At 46.1% G+C, this 16,768-nt stretch overlaps 2 protein-coding genes and 1 pseudogene across 3 annotated transcripts; all 3 read left to right on the top strand.

Moving 5' to 3' along the window:
• The first annotated feature begins 444 nt into the window (after positions 1-444).
• On the top strand, positions 445-2,127 carry LOC120670387 (annotated as a pseudogene).
• Positions 2,128-2,278: 151 nt separating this feature from the next.
• LOC120670386 (deSI-like protein At4g17486) lies at positions 2,279-6,539 on the top strand. Its single transcript, XM_039950472.1, has 4 exons — positions 2,279-2,677; positions 4,581-4,868; positions 5,967-6,050; positions 6,220-6,539. The coding sequence occupies exons 1-4, from the start codon at positions 2,530-2,532 to the stop codon at positions 6,333-6,335; spliced, it is 636 nt and encodes a 211-aa protein (XP_039806406.1). The 5' UTR covers positions 2,279-2,529; the 3' UTR covers positions 6,336-6,539.
• Positions 6,540-9,720: 3,181 nt separating this feature from the next.
• LOC120671318 (NAC domain-containing protein 75-like) lies at positions 9,721-16,768 on the top strand. 2 transcript variants are annotated; one of them, XM_039951620.1, is made up of 6 exons: positions 9,721-10,102; positions 10,219-10,402; positions 11,162-11,718; positions 13,068-13,352; positions 13,487-13,588; positions 15,940-16,768. In XM_039951620.1, the coding sequence occupies exons 1-6, from the start codon at positions 9,959-9,961 to the stop codon at positions 16,027-16,029; spliced, it is 1,362 nt and encodes a 453-aa protein (XP_039807554.1). In that variant the 5' UTR covers positions 9,721-9,958; the 3' UTR covers positions 16,030-16,768. The 2 variants fall into 2 exon arrangements, with proteins under 2 accessions (XP_039807554.1, XP_039807555.1); XM_039951621.1 differs by having other exon boundaries at positions 9,722-10,102; positions 13,068-13,349.

Here is a 16,768-nt window from a genome sequence, read left to right as displayed (position 1 = left end):
GCCGCCCCGCGAACGCTCCGCGGCACCGCTGCGCGCGGGCCCGTGCAGGCAAGGCCGCGGCTCCGCGGTCATCGACTGTAGCGAGGGTGCGGCGGCGAGCCGAGGACGCACACCGGCGGCCTTGCTCCCGCGCGCCGGGGGGACGGAACCGCCGGGACCGCCGTCCCGGGCGCCCGCCGCCGTGTCGCGCGCGTGCCGGCGTGCAGAGGGCCGCCGGGGAGGGAGCTGCCGGGGGTTGGGGGGGATGTGCCGGGGGGGAGGGAGCCGCCGGGACCGCCGTCTCGGGCGCCCGCCGCCGTGGGTAGGAGCAGAGCGACCGGCGGTCGGGGGGCGGATGTAGGCGCCGACGTGCTCGAGGTGGAGTGGGGAGAGATGGTGGGAGGGAGAAGGGGGCGGGGGGTAAAAAGGGGGCTTTTACATTTTTACCATTATAACGAATTGCACTCATCAGATTGTCATCCTTAGAATGTCACCTACATCTATAGCAGCAGTGAGAAATTTAACTTACATATTTGCCACTTCTGTGCATGTGGCAGCCACGGTGGCATACCACGTGAGCGCCGAGTCAGCAGGACCCCTACGCCGTGCTCCCGCCGTTACTGCGCGCTGGGCCCAACCTGCTCATGCCCGGTGACGCCATCGCATCAAGTCGCTCGCTCCCCAGCACCCCGAATCTGGCGACGCCATGGCCGGCACGTGCGCCCACGTCGAGTTTCTCTGCGCGCAGCCCGCCTCGGCGCTGGCGCTGGCCGCCGTGGGCCTACTCATGGCCGTCCGCGCCGCCATCCGCCTCGCGCTCTGGGTCTACGCCAGGTTCCTCCGCCCCGGCCAGCCCCTCCGCCGCCGCTACAGCGCCTCGGCCGTCGTCACCAGCGCCACCGATGGCATCGGCCGCGGCCGCGCTCGGCCTCCTCCCTCGTGCTTCCTCTCCCCACACCGGCTCCCTTCTCCCTCCCTCCATGGCCGGAGCTGGTGGGGCACGCGCGCGCGACGCGGTCGTGTTCGCCGCCGGCGTGGCGGCGGCCGCGGCCGTGCTCGCGCTCTGGAGCTCGGCGTCCATCCTCGAGTGCGGCGGGCGAGCGCGAGCATGGGAGGCGGGCAGGGATGACCGGAGCGAAGGCCCGCGCGATGGAGGTTCGGCTCCGGCTCCAGGCGGCGGAGCTCCCGGCGGCGGCCGGACCCGAGGGCGAGGGCGGCGAGCGAGCAGAGCACAGCGGGCGTTGCTGCGGGCACGGGAGCGGAGGGTGGCCTGACCGGATGTGGAAACCCGGAGAAGCTGGCCGCCGTGGCCGCCGAGATCAAGGCCAAGCACCCCAAGGTCCCCCGAGGTGCGCACCTTTGTGCTCGACTTCGCTGCTGAGGGGCTCGCCGCAGGTGTCAAGGTGCTCAAGGTGCCTACCCGTACGCGCGCTATTTCCACGAGGTGGACGAGGAACTGATGTGCAGCCTGATCAGTATCAACGTCGAGGGCGTCACGCGGGTCACCCACGCCGTGCTCCCCGGCATGGTCGAGAGGAAGCGCGGCGCCATCGTCAACATCGGCTCCGGCTCCGCCTCCGTCATACCCTCTGATCCGATGTACACCATCTACGCCGCCACCAAAGCGTGAGTTCTTGCTCACGGATTACTGCTTTGCTTCGTTTCCATTGTTGATTACTGTCGCAGTTGTACATATTATAGCTTGAATTGGCTCGATTTTAGGATAGATGCCGTTAGTGGAAGTAAAATTGACTGACCGAGAACAAAGATTCACGCCTTTGTTACCCACGGTGCAGGGACGGGGGTGGGCATCTGGAGGTGGCGGTGGCTCGGGTCGGTTGGGGAAGAAGGTCGGGTGGGCATCTGGAGGAAGAAGAAGAACGCGACAGAGGGGAGGGGGCCAAACGGCATAGGGTTAGCGGCGGCAGGTTGGGCCCAGCGCCCAGTAACGTCGGGAACACGGCGTAGGGGCCCTGCTAACTCGGCGCTCGCGTGGCATGCCACCGCGGCTGCCACATGCGCAAAAGTGGCAAATATGTAAGTTAAATTTCTCACTGCTGCTATAGATGTAGGTGGCATTCTAAGGATGACAATCTGATGAGTGCAATTCGTTATAATGGTAAAAATGTAAAAACTCCGGTAAAAAGAGATAAAAAATGTGACGTGCGGGGCTCGCAGCTGGTTGTTGGGACAGAGGAGAGGAGAGATATAGAGAATGGATTGGTACGGAAAAACTGTATATAGAGGAGAGACTCGTTGACTAGAAAGAATATTTTTTTTGTAGAGGATGGATTTAGAGTACACGAGTGCAGACAGGCTCACTACCGTGAGAAAAGTATTCCGGGACGCGCTCCCCGTTCGTCGCCGTGTCGACTCGTCGTCTTCATCCACCTCTCTTGCCTTGCTCCATCTCCATCACGCGCCCCTCGGGATCCCGCCTCGAGGAGCCGCCGCCGGCGGCTGCGCGCGCAGTCGGTCGGTCCCCGTTGGACGAGGTGCGGGAGAGATCTCCGCGGGCGGGGTGGAAGCGGGGAGGCTCGGCCGGGGCCGATGGGCGGGGCGGTTTCCGGCAGCGCGGCGGTCGGGGATGCGGCGGGGGCGGTGACGTACCCGGTGATGCTCAACGTGTACGACCTGACGCCGATCAACAACTACCTCCACTGGTGCGGGCTCGGGATCTTCCACTCCGCCGTCGAAGGTGAGCGCCAGGTCCGAAATGGCGATCCATTTCGGAGGGGATTGTTCGGTTCCGAGAGGAATGGGTCTGTAGGTCATACTGTTCTTTTGAATTCACAATTAGATTCTGTTTTATTGGAACTCGTGCTTTTATTCCATGAAGAAGCGAGTTTCTCTTAGCAATCAGCAGGATCTTCGATTCGGTTTTGATAATTACTTGAATTGACAATGGAGAAAGTTTCTCCATGTTAAGATTCTAATCGAGACGTGAGCTAGACGACGTGCTGGTATTATCGGAATAAGAATGTTGGGAATCCATCCTGTATGGCATCTGATGGTCTTTGTAAATGATGTGTAATCTCAAAATAGAGCTAGGATTATACATGAAGGCTTAGACTGGACATATCAATTGCTTCTTTGAAGATAGCACGATACAAGATTAATTTTGTTTGTTTCTTGAAGGTGCCCGTTTCACTTAATTATGGAAGTTCCTTGGTAGCACTTTATCACTTCTTTTGAACAAATTTGTTTCTTTGTTAGATTACTTATATGGTTATTATAGAAACATTCTTTTGAATGTGCTGTGTGATAATCCTTTTAGAGTTAAAACTTTGCATATTAGAAAAAATAGATTTCACAAGCTGTACTAAGCTAGCACGCAGATGAGCTTGTAGCTCAGTGGTAGAGCATCCAGTAGAGGTGCCACCCTCCCAGCGCTTGAATCTTGGGTGCTGCACAATAAAAATCGCCCTCGCTGGCGGAGCCAGGGTTCAGGGGGTTTTTTCTCGACCGGAAGCCAGTTTGCTTCCTCTTAATGAAATTTGGTGGGGGTGTCTTCCCTCCCCGGTCGCATTTTTCTTTTTACTAAGCTATCACAAAGGGCAACCACACTTTTAAAGTTAAGACTTTAAAGAATCAAAATTCTATTTGAACCAAAGTTATATTTAATGCTTCCACAAAACCGAACATTTTATCACTGTCTCTTCACCTTTGTGAGCTGACCAGTGACCTAATGTCAGAGATGAAGGAAATGCTTAAAGGTGTAGTTTTGCGATCAAAGAAATACTTGAAGTGTAGTTTTGCACGACATTACACAACATTATGTAGAAATGCAATCAGAAAGTGTAGCTTAAATGTGTTGTTTTCCGATAGTTTTAAACTCTAGTGTGGTCCTTTGAAATTTACAGAAACTTTTTTTGGTGGTTAGTGGACCCTAGTGGTTAGCAACTTAGCATGGTAAATAACCCACCTAAACTTTTTGTTGTAACTGGACCCCTGCTAGTGCTGGGTTGTCAATAGATCCATATAATATTGAAAGTGCCCTTTAGGATTCATGATGAATTAGTTGAAACTTCAGGAGTTCAGGTTCCATGACATGCACATCATTTCGTAAGAAAAACACTACCTGCTGACATGCTCCAAGGTAATGTTTTCATATAAACTTTGATTGTTTCAAGTTCATGAAAAGGTTACCACCCTATCAGTGTTACTACCTGTAATCCAATATAAATTTTATTCCTGTAGCTAATTTTATCCCATAAAAAAATATTTTTGTTTTGCTTTCTCTATCAACCAACTCAACATTCTTTTAAAAAAGATAGATCAGTAACTATCTTGGTAAGTTTTGTTCTCTTTACCGATTTTGCATATCCAAGGTTGGAGTGCTAAATTTGCGGAGCACTTAATGATCTGTTATGGATGGGTAATTTAGAGTGCCTGATCAAATTCTCTTTCTTTTGTTGAGGGATTACTGTGCAAAGTTCCCTGAATATGCATGTATACTGTGATGCTATTGTCATTGTTTTAGGGTGATGATCAAAACTTGATGAATCCTTTCATGCTATATTTAGAACATTTGGTCCATATGCATTTATTCCATCCAAGTGTCCAAATTGTTTATGTTTATGTTACTTTGCCTTGAACAGTCCATGGATCGGAGTACAGTTTTGGAGCACATGATTACCCATCAAGTGGGGTCTTTGAGGTGGAACCGAAGAACTGCCCAGGGTTCATATACCGATGTACAGTTTTCATTGGCCGCACAAGTCTTAGTCCCATGGAATTTCGAGAATTCATTCAGAGGATGGCCTCAGAATATCATGGAGATACTTACCACCTCATTTCGAAGAACTGTAACCACTTCACAGATGATCTTAGCACCAGATTGACAGGAAAATCAATTCCTGGTTGGGTCAATCGACTTGCAAGGCTAGGTAATAAAAAATGTGCTCCTTGTAAATTATCATCTCTGAAAGTTTCTAGTGATTGTATTACTGCTAAGAAGTATATCGCATTATCACTTTGTTGTATCAAGTTAGTATCTGGACTTCTAACAATGGGCTTATCCTGACTATAAATTAAGAATTCAAGTTATCAAACTATAGATGGGAGAAGATGATCATACTACACTGTAGAAGATGATGCCCATCTTCTTCTGCAGATGAAGATAAGCATGCTCAAGCTGTAGGGAAATGGATGGAGCAGTAGTATCTGATATCATGTAGCGATGGGAGTAAGTTGCAGATGAAGATGCTGGTAGCACTGTTGCAGGTTAGGGATTGTTTTAGCGCTCAGGTAGGGGAGGAAGTTGTTAACATGTAGAGAAAGAGTGATGGCTACACAGAGTACAAGGATTATTCAAAGGGTGATGATGAGACACAGAATTAAGTACTGATTGGCATTACGGCAACAACACTATTGAATAATCAAAATAAAAAATGTTTATTAGAGCTCCTACATTAGTATGGAATTCTCTGCCATTGCTTTTGACGCAACTTATGATATAAGCTACTCTGCAAATACATTATACATGATCAACATGCTATTGAGTCATCGGTATTAACCTTATTTAGTGTATCGTATGCACATTTTCTGAGTCCATTCTGGATTCATATTGTTCAACCATTCACATTCTGCACCTATGCAAGCAGAAAAGACAAGTTTCCAATTTTTGAAGGAATACACTGAAACACATACAGGATCAATTGTGATCATTGATAACTACTTATCCTTTGCCCCTACAATACACTGCTTATGAGTCTTGGCCAGAATCTGATAATGAATGTTGACCAGGCACCAGGTTTTACCTCATGGGGCATGTGAGGCCCCAGGAGAAAACTTGAAAAACAACTAACTATAAGCCAGGATATTTGACTCCAATATCTTCCATTCTTTGAATAGTATTTTTGGTTGCAACCAGGTTACTGACAAAATGAAACACATAGCTACATCTTGTTTGTATGAAAACGTGTACTTATTTTACATTCTGTCATGCTTATTTTACACTGGAGGATAATCCAATTTTTTTTCAGGGGCCTTTTTCAATTGCCTTCTACCAGAAAGCATGCGTCTTGAGTCAACTGAGACAAAGAACCTTGCAGACTGTCGTTTCTCAGGTACACATAGATGTTCCTAGCTCCTATTTGGCTATTTGTTACAGCTAGTAGTTTATTATGCTGCATATGACATGTATTTATGCTTTACTGTTGTCCATTCTGGTGTCTTCACATCCTAATGTTATCCAGTGACATGTATGTATGTCTTATTGCTTTCCTTGACTTTTAGATGATTCCCACACGACCAGCAATGATAACTTCGATGAAGATGACTTGGAAGACAAACACCTGCTTCCAACGTCTTCAGTTGGTGAAGATGCAATTGTAAAAGAAGTCCACAGATGAATGTCTGCTGGAACCCTGCAGTGAGTTCTGTATTCTAAAATGTAATGGGTTTCGTAACTCGATGTGCAGCTTCTCATCCATTATTGTACATTGTAATTTCTGTGTTCTAAAAAATGTAATGGTCTCTTTCAGTTCTGTTCTGAAATTTTGAATACATCCAGTGACTTGTCCATATTCATGATTCAGTTCATTCGTTCACCTGCACAACATGTAATTTACACTGCCCTTTTTAGATTGTCTATAAGATTCACAGCTTGCGTGGGATCTTACTTTGTATTGGGTCGTCAGTACTTCCACGTATATGGGATTCCCATGGTCCTTCGAACGCTCCTGCTGTAAAGGAGCGCAGATGGGTGATTGGCAATCGCACAATACGCCCATGGGTGTGGGCTTGTGTCTAGGTTTCTTCAGAAAAGATATTAGATAGTTGTCATGCTGTAGGGACGATCTTCTTGAGGTATGGTACACATTGAATTCTGAATAGGTCAGATTTTGTTGCAACTTTTTAGCTTTCATTATCATTCATTATTTCAGATTGTCATGTCATCCTCAGAGTTCTGAGGTCAAAAGTTTAGTCACATTGCGTTGAAGTTGAAATCCTCCTGACTCCTGTTGTGTTCTACCATGTTATGTTTTTACCCTGTTGGTTCAGCTTCTAGGAACTAAGCATCTGCACCTACCAGTAGTTTACCATGCCAGTTCAGTTTAATCCCATGTCTGAGGTCGCTGAGAGGTAGAAGTAGAACGCAAAAGTAGTTGAGGGCTGCTACATGTGGTGGCCAACTCTTATTTTGCATCTCTGTAATTCATCAGGTGATCTTAGGAGGGTGCAGCTGCCCTTCCCACCCACACTAACCATGACAAGAACCCTGCACTCATCTGCATCCACACTGTCGAACCCTCAGAGAGCAACATGTCAAACTCTTGGACCAACACGCGTTGCATTGTGTAATCTGTCAAATGTCAAATGTTGTTGGACACCATAGATTTTTTTTTCTTATTCCTCTTGAGGTATCCCGCTATCAAATCAATTCCTGGACAGATTGACTGGTCCAGGCAAGATAGAAGTCAATTCAGCTGCCACAAAATTGCGATGGCCAAATATGCAAATGTATTCCACTATGAACTTGTTAGTGTTTAATGGTTGCTTGGCAACAATTAATAATAATTACACACGCGTGCCCGCGCCACACATTAAAGTGACATATGACATATTTGCACAGGCTCGTAGTAATAACGTCATACACCAGTTGTGTATCCATTCGAGATATGACACAATTAGAACTTATCTCGTGCAAATGGGCTTTAGTTCGGGGAAACAGCAAAAAATAGTTTATGGGAGCTAGGACAATTAATCACCAATTTTCTTGTCCACACTGAAGCAGAATCCCCATGTTTTATGAGGGTTCAGTTTCGATGTTTTTGAAACCTTATTCAAGGAAATAAAAGGGAAGATTTAGTAAAATCTAAAACTATTCTTGCCCGATTGAGCTCCTTTCGTAGTTGTCATGTGTCGTTTTCTTCATTTGGCTTTTGCTGCCTTCTTGCCAACCAAATCCCTAGAGCAAGCCACACATGCTCAACCATTAGTGTCATCATGGATGTATATATGTATGTCCTGTTCTGTATTTGTATTTTCTGCTCTTCATTTTCCTTAATGAAATACGTGCTCAGGCACATTCCCGAAAAAATGTATATCCTAGTGCCAAGCAAGCTATACAACCCTCCCAACCAAAAAAAAAGATACTCATCACCCCTTAAAACACAAACATGCACACCTATCAGCCTATCTCTATGAACAACCAAGAACATGTATTGTCAAATCTTGACATTGATAATGTTATCATAGACACCTTTATTATTATCAATATCCAACTGATGAGTTGAAATTGATGTGCCCATATATAGTTGCCGTTACAATACAATAACAAATTGTACACAACACGGTAATTTTCTTAATAAATATATTGTAGTGGTCTTTAATTAATATGTCCTAAAATTAGCGAACCCATAACCTTTTGTCATACTATAGCGCCATATACATTTGTCAACTTTTACTCTTTGCAAACATATCAGTATATCGCAATAATTGTATATCTACAAAATGAGTATGATATGGCTGTAACAACAAATAATGGCATTTTGGAGTTGGGGTAAAATAATATGTAGCGTCATCTTTTGTCAAAATTTTCGAAGTACAATAATTACTCCTACAGAATGTCCATGCATGGGCAAACTTAAATTTCAGCCATAACAATAACATGGAGTATTAATTTAATTTCATGCTTGAATAGAGTTGAAAATTGAACAGGAATTGGCAAAGTTAACATGCATGGATTGTTGCAGTGGGCTTAATGTTGTGGGCCAAGATCTTTTTACAAAACCAACCCAATGAGATGATATATTTGCGATATAGCACGCAAGCTAGTCACACGATATATTGGCATTTCACACAATAAACCATAGTATGCCACCTTACACAATATTTTTTTTCATATTTTACACACTACAACTAAAACTGATATATCATGATAAATCACCATGTATGCGATATTTCTTATTTTGCATGCTGCAATTAAAACTGATTGCCACCTTACACAGTAATTTTTTCATATATTACACACTACAATTAAAACTGATATATCATGATAAATCACCATGTATGCAATATATCATATAATGCATGCTGCAATTAAAAATGATGATACATCATGATAAATCACCATATGTGCGATATTTCTTCATATTATATACTCTACAATTAAAACTGATGATATATCATGATAAATCACCATATGTGCGATATTTCTTCATATTTTATACTCTAAATTAAAACTGATGATATATCATGATAAATCACCATATGTGCGATATTCTTCATATTTTATACGCTACAATTAAAACTGATGATATCTCGTGATATGTGCGATATTTCTTTGTATTTGCATGCTACAATTAACACCGCCGAAATACCCGATAAACTAACACGCGATATCTCTTCATATACTTTATACGACCTAAATAACACCATATCGTATCACCATTTATTCAGTACTACTAAAAACCTTGTCACTATTAGAATTCGATCGCTTTTTACATATTGCCTTCGTACACTAGGCTCTATTATTATTGATAATTGTGACTTGTGAGTATATATTTGAACAATATTGTGTCCTCGTCATATCGCAACTATTATTTGTAGCCCTTACGAATAGTAGAAATGGTGAGAGGCCCCCTCTCGATCTCAACTCTTCTCTTTGCAGACGAGATAGAGGTGGACGGAGGGAGGGACAGCTTGGTCTAGCGTGTGTCCAAAGGTGTTTCGTGTGTACATGGGTAACCTTTTCCCCTTTCTCTCTCTATCGCTTCAGTTAAAGCTATCAACACATGGAATTCCTGTCTCCAAATCTTTATTAATTGCTCTTCCTCATAACCCCGGCCCCCTTCTCCTTCCTCCTCTTCTTCTCTTTCCTCTCTCTCCGCTCCGGCCTCCGGCACCACCGGTGCACTACTACTCTATCCCTCCAGCCCCGTGCAATCCTTGCATGCATGTGATCATGCACTTGTTGAGAAGGTAAGGGTGCAGCTCTTATTGGCAGCAAGGAGAACTTCAGGCAACAGCCATGGATGGTGCAGCAGCGGCAGGAGCAGGAAGCGGAGGCAGTGGCGGCCACCGGCTCATCGGCTTGAGGATTGAGGAGTACGGGAAGTACATCTCGGACTCGACCTGCTGCCCCCAGTGTGGCCACAAGATCGACCGAAAACTGGTATGTTATCATCACTTCACAAGCAACGTCCAATCCGGCGACAACTTTGTTAGGTTTTGTTGTTGATTTTGGGGAGCGTTATTGTTGTGTGACGAAGACGATGCATGCATATGTAGGACTGGGTGGGTCTGCCGGCCGGGGTGAAATTCGACCCGACGGACCAGGAGCTGATCGAGCACCTGCAGGCGAAGGTCCGGCCTGGTTCCACGGCGGCGCCGTCGCACCCGCTGATCGACGAGTTCATACACACCATTGAGGGGGAGGATGGCATCTGCTACACCCATCCTGAGAAACTGCCAGGTGAATTAATTTAGTTAACCTGATCACCAGAATTCCATATGGATTCTCTCTCTCTGGGCATATGTGATTTGTGCGTTTCAAATTTCTTCAAGAGGGGGTTCTCTTGTTCACCCATCTCTTTCTTGAAAGAATTTCCCTCCTCTTCTTTTTTGGATATATACATTACTTTTGTTTTGTATTTTTGCACTTTCTGTTTGTTTTCCCATTTCTATTTACAGTAGTTTCAGTTCTCTCTCTGTCTCCATGTACTGTTTTCTCTTTGATATTTCTTCATTTCATCTAATTAATGGTTCGTGATATGCGTATAATTTTTATTCATGTAACGTGTATAATTCTTATTTTTAAAGCACCATTAATGGTGTAGATTTGCAGTTCATGCACTAAAGAAAAAGATGTTGCACATCTAAATCTTCTAGCACTGTATTTGCATGTACAACATTTATGAGAATTAATTATATTATGATCTTTTGTAGCACATCTCTCACGCTAGCTCCTCTCCCTCTCTCTAGAATGAAACGTGACATGAGATCTGCCCCTATCTTCCAAAGTTAGGTTTTGTCATCCTCTCAAGGTTGTTATATCCTCCAACAGCCTATGGCTGCTTGCATCATCATATCACCCTTCTCTCTTCTCCCCCGTCCCAAAGTGAAACAACCAAACAGACATTTGTTGGCCAGCTCTGACACTCCAACCAGGTCTAGGCATATGCACCTACATGCTAGCTGATGTCGATGTATCCATGGCCGATCGGCCATGCAGGTTTGACCAAGGACGGCCTGAGCAGGCACTTCTTCCACCGGCCGTCCAAGGCCTACACCACCGGCACGCGCAAGCGCCGCAAGATCCAGCCGCCGGCTGCCGACGCCTCGTCGTCCTCCGCCCCGGCCGCGCAGCAGCAGCAGCAGCAGCAGCGGAGCGAGACGCGGTGGCACAAGACCGGCAAGACGCGGCCGGTGGTGGTCGCCGGCCGGCAGCGGGGGTGCAAGAAGATCCTGGTGCTCTACACCAACTTCGGCAAGCACCGCAGGCCGGAGAAGACCAACTGGGTGATGCACCAGTACCACCTCGGTGAGAACGAGGAGGAGCGCGAGGGCGAGCTCGTCGTGTCCAAGATCTTCTACCAGACGCAGCCGAGGCAGTGCGGCGCCGCGGCGGAACCTGCCGCCCCCGCCTCCTCCGACACCGTGGATGGAGCTGCTGACCCGGCGGCGGATGCCGTGGTCGCCCCGCCCGATGTCAGCGACGGCGGTGTGTTCCACGGCGCCACTGGCATTGACGAGTTCAACTTCGCGCAGTTCAGGAGCAGCTTTGAGGAGGTGAGTCTAATTTATTAAGTAGCTCAGGGATTTAGATACTCCACTATAGCTAGCTCACTAGTCCTATTTGGTTGGGTTCTTTTCCTAGCATAACAAGGGCAGCTTTAACAATTTATAAAAGAGAGAAGTGATTAGCTAGTGAGCAGGCCCACATACCAACCACATGGCGGTTACCGGTAACCGCCTTGTTCTATGTTTGTCGGGTCGTCTCTGTACTAGTTCGGTGTTTAAGTCATTTACAGTGTGTTAATAAGGTATATACAATGTGGTCTTTGACAATTAAGAGGGGATTATTATTTGGACATCACAAAATAACGCCCACATTAATCTTGAATAGTAAATACGATAATGTCCTATAAAACTTGTGCCTACATATATTCTTCTGTTGATTAATTATTGTTACAACTTGTCAACGTTTAGTATGCATTTAATGATTTTCAATGTTAATAAGTTTCTTAACTTGTCCATGAAGGCCGGGTTACTTTTTCCTGTTGGCTGAAATGTTGTGGTAGGAATAATAGATTGTGACGTTCTTGTTTGGGAGGGTGTATCGTCGGCTTAGTCTGATCAATGAATGGTAGAGTGAGAAAAAATGCTGCAGAAATGCAAGTACTAGATAGGATTGAGGCCTGAGCTCTTACCAAAAATTGATTGGTGTCTCCGACCAACATGCAATGCAGAAGTAACCTATTGTTTTCATGTGATTTATTATGTTGAAATAAGAAGAAAGATGACTAGACAGCTTTATACAAGTATCCAATCTGCATGTTTCAAGCTGTAGGGTGGCATTATTTTTGTTCAAAAAGCGAAAATCCTGAACTGAGATTATATGATGAGACCAGAACATCCCCGAAATTAGCTCACTATCACCATGTAATCTACTTTCCTAATTGGGTCACCTTCCCTAACTACCAATGTCTAATAAACAGTTGTTCATTACATTAACTAATATTATAATTAATGGTAGAAGCCGTTGAATGGCTAAGTGATCAAATGCCCAACCAATTGTTTTTTTTTTTGCCTATACGTAGAAATGTATATAGATTAACCATAAAATTAAGTAGTATCACTGCATTAATCGTGAAAAACACTTCCACAAACAGTAATATATATATATATAGACTTTCATTTACTTGAAAAATATTTTTAATTTTATTATCTCACAAATTTTTAAAGTTTTTCTAAAAAAATGTTTGAGCGCCTTTAAATTGTTACCGGTAAAGTGTTTGGTAATTTTATCTGATTTTGTTACCTAGCTAGTTGACTTTGTAGTGAGACTTTATATTGCAAACAATACTTACAAACTACTGATTACACTTTGCAAGTAATTATCGTGTGCGTATACACAGGTGGACGTGGGAACATCAGTTCAGGTTCCTGCTAGCAGGGCTGACGAGGAAGTGCATACAGGCCATCTTCACCTTCACCAGGAGCATAATCTTCATCAGCATCGATACCCCAACCAGGAGCAACAGCGCATGGCTGCAGCTGCGGCAGCATTTCAGATTAGCACACCAGCAGAGCCTATAACCACCATGATCTCCTCGTCACCGATGGTTCACCACGGTTCAGTCATACTTCAACACCAGGAGCCATATGACCATTCTGCGAGTTACCGTCATCATCAGCAGGTAGTAGTACCTATTAATCGATGATCGGTATAATATACTTTGCATGATCAATATTACAAATTTTTTATATGTGATCTATTTTTTGTTTATAAATATTAATGTTACTGTTTGGTTTGATATTTGATAAAATGAATTAGGAGGATGAGCAGCCACACCAATCTAGAAATTTTGACGGTCGGTCAACTTCTGGGCTCGAAGAGGTGATCATGGGATGCACTTCCAGGAGGTCCAGAAGAGGGGTAAGCATTGTTCAAAACTTGTACTAGAATACTACACGTACATTATTTGTTTATTCTTGTTGCTGATGCTTTTTTTGTTGTTCGTCCAACACCTATTAACTATATATGAAACTAGCCAACTCCATGAAATGATAAATAGCAGGCAAGTTATCCTAATTAAATTTAGATATATACTACTGTCAGGCCGTAAATGCAATGTTTTAAGATACACATATTAAAATGTTTTAGTCTTTAGCTACCCAATAATGTACAACCGTGACGCATTTAGGGAATTTCAAATTCCAAAACGTCACATTTTTTAAGCATAAGATACTATAAAGAAAATTTTAGTCAAAACTAAAATAGATCGAGCACAAACATCAATAAGTCAATTTACTACTACCAGAAATAGTCTTATTATGTATAACTATATAGTGCCCGTGCGTTGCTACGAGTAGTATAATAGATCTACATAATATCACTAACAAAATAATATCTCCAATTTTGTGCTCATTCACTCCGTGTAAGGCCGTGTTGTGATCATGCGAGACATTGGTAGTCCAAAGTCTGATTATTATTCCGATTGATTTGTTCGGGCTCCAATTAGAATTCCGATTGACGAAAGGCTAGTCCAACTCACATACGGGATGGACTAAGATCCACCTTTCAATGACAGAAGACGGACCAAATCAAAAATTTAGGTGGAAATATTACTTGCTTTAGAAATAGGTATAGATTTGAGGAAGGCAAATGCATCATATAGACACTACTGGAAAACAAGCAAAAGGTCCAGGCCAAAAGTACCAGCTCATGTTGCAACCGGTACTGATACTAGACATTGGTACCGGTTGTAATAACAGCCGGTACTTTTGGCCTGTGTCAAGCGCCGGAAAGTTGCGCCGCGTCAGAAACCGGTACCAATTGAATATCAAAGGTACCGGTTAATACCATGAGCCGGTTCCGATTAGCCTATGCATGAATGGCACCGGGTAATGGCACGACCCGGTGCCTTTAGAGCAGACATTAGCACCGGGTAAAGACATGACCCGGTGCCAATGCATGTGTTAGGTACCTGAGCTCCCAACTCACGATATTTTAAAGTCTCTCATTGTTGGCACCTGATGAGCTCTCACTCTCCCCCCGGTCACTCTCTCTCCTTCCTCTCTTTCTCTCCCACGCACGCCGCCCCTCCTTGCTCCGGGCCCTCCCCTTCTCCCTGCACCGGCGAGCACCCGCGCCGCCTCCTGGAGTTCGCCGCCGCGCGCGGGCCGGCGGTGGAGGGGCAGGGCCGAGGAGCGGCCTACCCCCGACGGCGGAGCGGCGGGCCTCCCCAGCTCCCTCCGCGCACGGCCGACGACCTCTTCGTGCACGGCCGCATCCACCTGCCGCCGTGGTGCATGTAGCCCGTTCGGCGCAGAAGCGCAGGGCGCGCCCGTTGGCAGCGACCGTCTCGGCGGCCTCCCCGACCGGGTCCTCCTCTGGGTCGTGTCGCACCTCAAGGCGTGGGAGGCGTGGGAGCGGCGCTCGGGAGCCGGCCGCCGCCACCGCTGCCATGGGGCGTGAGGAGCGTGCGCGTGGCCACCGCGGCGGCCAAGGGAGGAGCGGGCCCGAGCGCGGCAGCAGGAGCGGCGACGGCCAAGGGAGGAGGGCGGATATCGGCGGCCAAGGGAGGAGGGCGGATCTCGGCAGCGGAGCTCCGGGCCCGAGCACGGCAGCAGGAGCGGCGGCCACGAGCGGCTCAGAGCGTGGCAGTAGGAGCGGCGACGGCCAAGGGAGGAGCGGGCCCGAGCGCGGCAGCAGGAGTGGCGACAGCCAAGGGAGGAGGGCGGATCTCGGCGGTCAAGGGAGGAGGGCGGATCTCGGCGGCCAAGGGAGGAGGGCGGATCTCGGCGGCCAAGGGAGGAGGGCGGATCTCGGCGGCGGAGCTCCGGGCCCGAGCGCGGCAGCAGGAGCGGCTCGGAGCGCGGCAGCAGGATCGGCGACGGCGACGAGGCGAAGCTCCGGGCCCGAGCGCCGGCAGCAAGAGCTCGGGGCCGAGCGCCTGCAGCAGGATGCCTGCTTTTTTTTTGCCAAAAATACTTTGGTACTGGTTGGTCTTTCCAACCGGTACCAATTGATATCTAAGGCACCGGGTGAAAAACCCGGTGTCCTAGACTGATGCCAATGGTCTCGGTTTGGGGGTACCGGTTGTAAAACCGGTGCCTAAGCACCTCTTCAACCGGTGCCTAAGGCATCGTTTCTAGTAGTGAGATGTTACTTTTAAAAACAAAAGGCCATAAAGTCAATTTAGCTCCTTTTAACTTTTTTCTATTATTTGAACCTTCCATATACCATCATTTCTAATTTTCCACCTCTTCATTTTTTTCGTTCAGGAAGCATCAGGTTCAGGTGGTAACAAGGAGAGCAGTGACTGGCAGTACCCATCCTTCTGGCCATCTGACAGCCAGGATCATCATGGGTAGACGAGCAACAACCTGCAACCACACCTTGAGTTGCAGCCAACCTTCGAGAGGGAACCAAAAGCAAACCAAGACCCTGACACCATCATTATTACCATGATAGTGATCAGCATACATACACCCTATATATCGTACTACACCATATAGGTTACAAGACTGAAAGCAGGAGTCCTGGCTCCGAAGAAGTAAACGAAAGGCAAAGTTATAACAACAAAATCCAAACCCAGCTTTTAGCTCTCTCTCTCTCTCTCTCTCTCTCTCTCTCTCTCTCTCTCTCTCTCTCTCTCTCTCTTCAACCTATGCGTCTGGATAACGGGATGGAAGTTTCATTTGAGTGCTCAAATTTACATGCATGTCTAAAGAGACAAAGATGATATTGGAGGATAAAGCAAAAGGGAGAATCAGAAAAGGAAAGCAAGAGACATAAAACAAAGGTGACGTCACATGAGAACGGTCAGTTAACCGTCGGTTGCGCACAGTGATCGAGATGCAAAATCATTATACAGCAATCATAGATCATCTTGGGCTTGGCTTTTCTTCAACAACCCCCCTCAAACTGTTTGATACAGTTATACAATTCATTGATTTCTTATTGTACCTGTTTGCCTATTGGTACACCATTTTCCTTTTCTTTTTCCTTTTGTTGTATACTAATTAAGCAACTTAAGCGGCTAATTACTTTTGGGAAAAGAATGAAATTCAGGATGCAATTGTAAAGCATTTTAGGTTTCTATATTTGAAA

This window comes from Panicum virgatum, chromosome 4N (genome assembly GCF_016808335.1).
Source record: "Panicum virgatum strain AP13 chromosome 4N, P.virgatum_v5, whole genome shotgun sequence".
In the NCBI taxonomy this organism is placed as follows: Eukaryota; Viridiplantae; Streptophyta; class Magnoliopsida; order Poales; family Poaceae; genus Panicum; species Panicum virgatum.
This window is presented reverse-complemented; position numbering and strand designations above follow the sequence as displayed.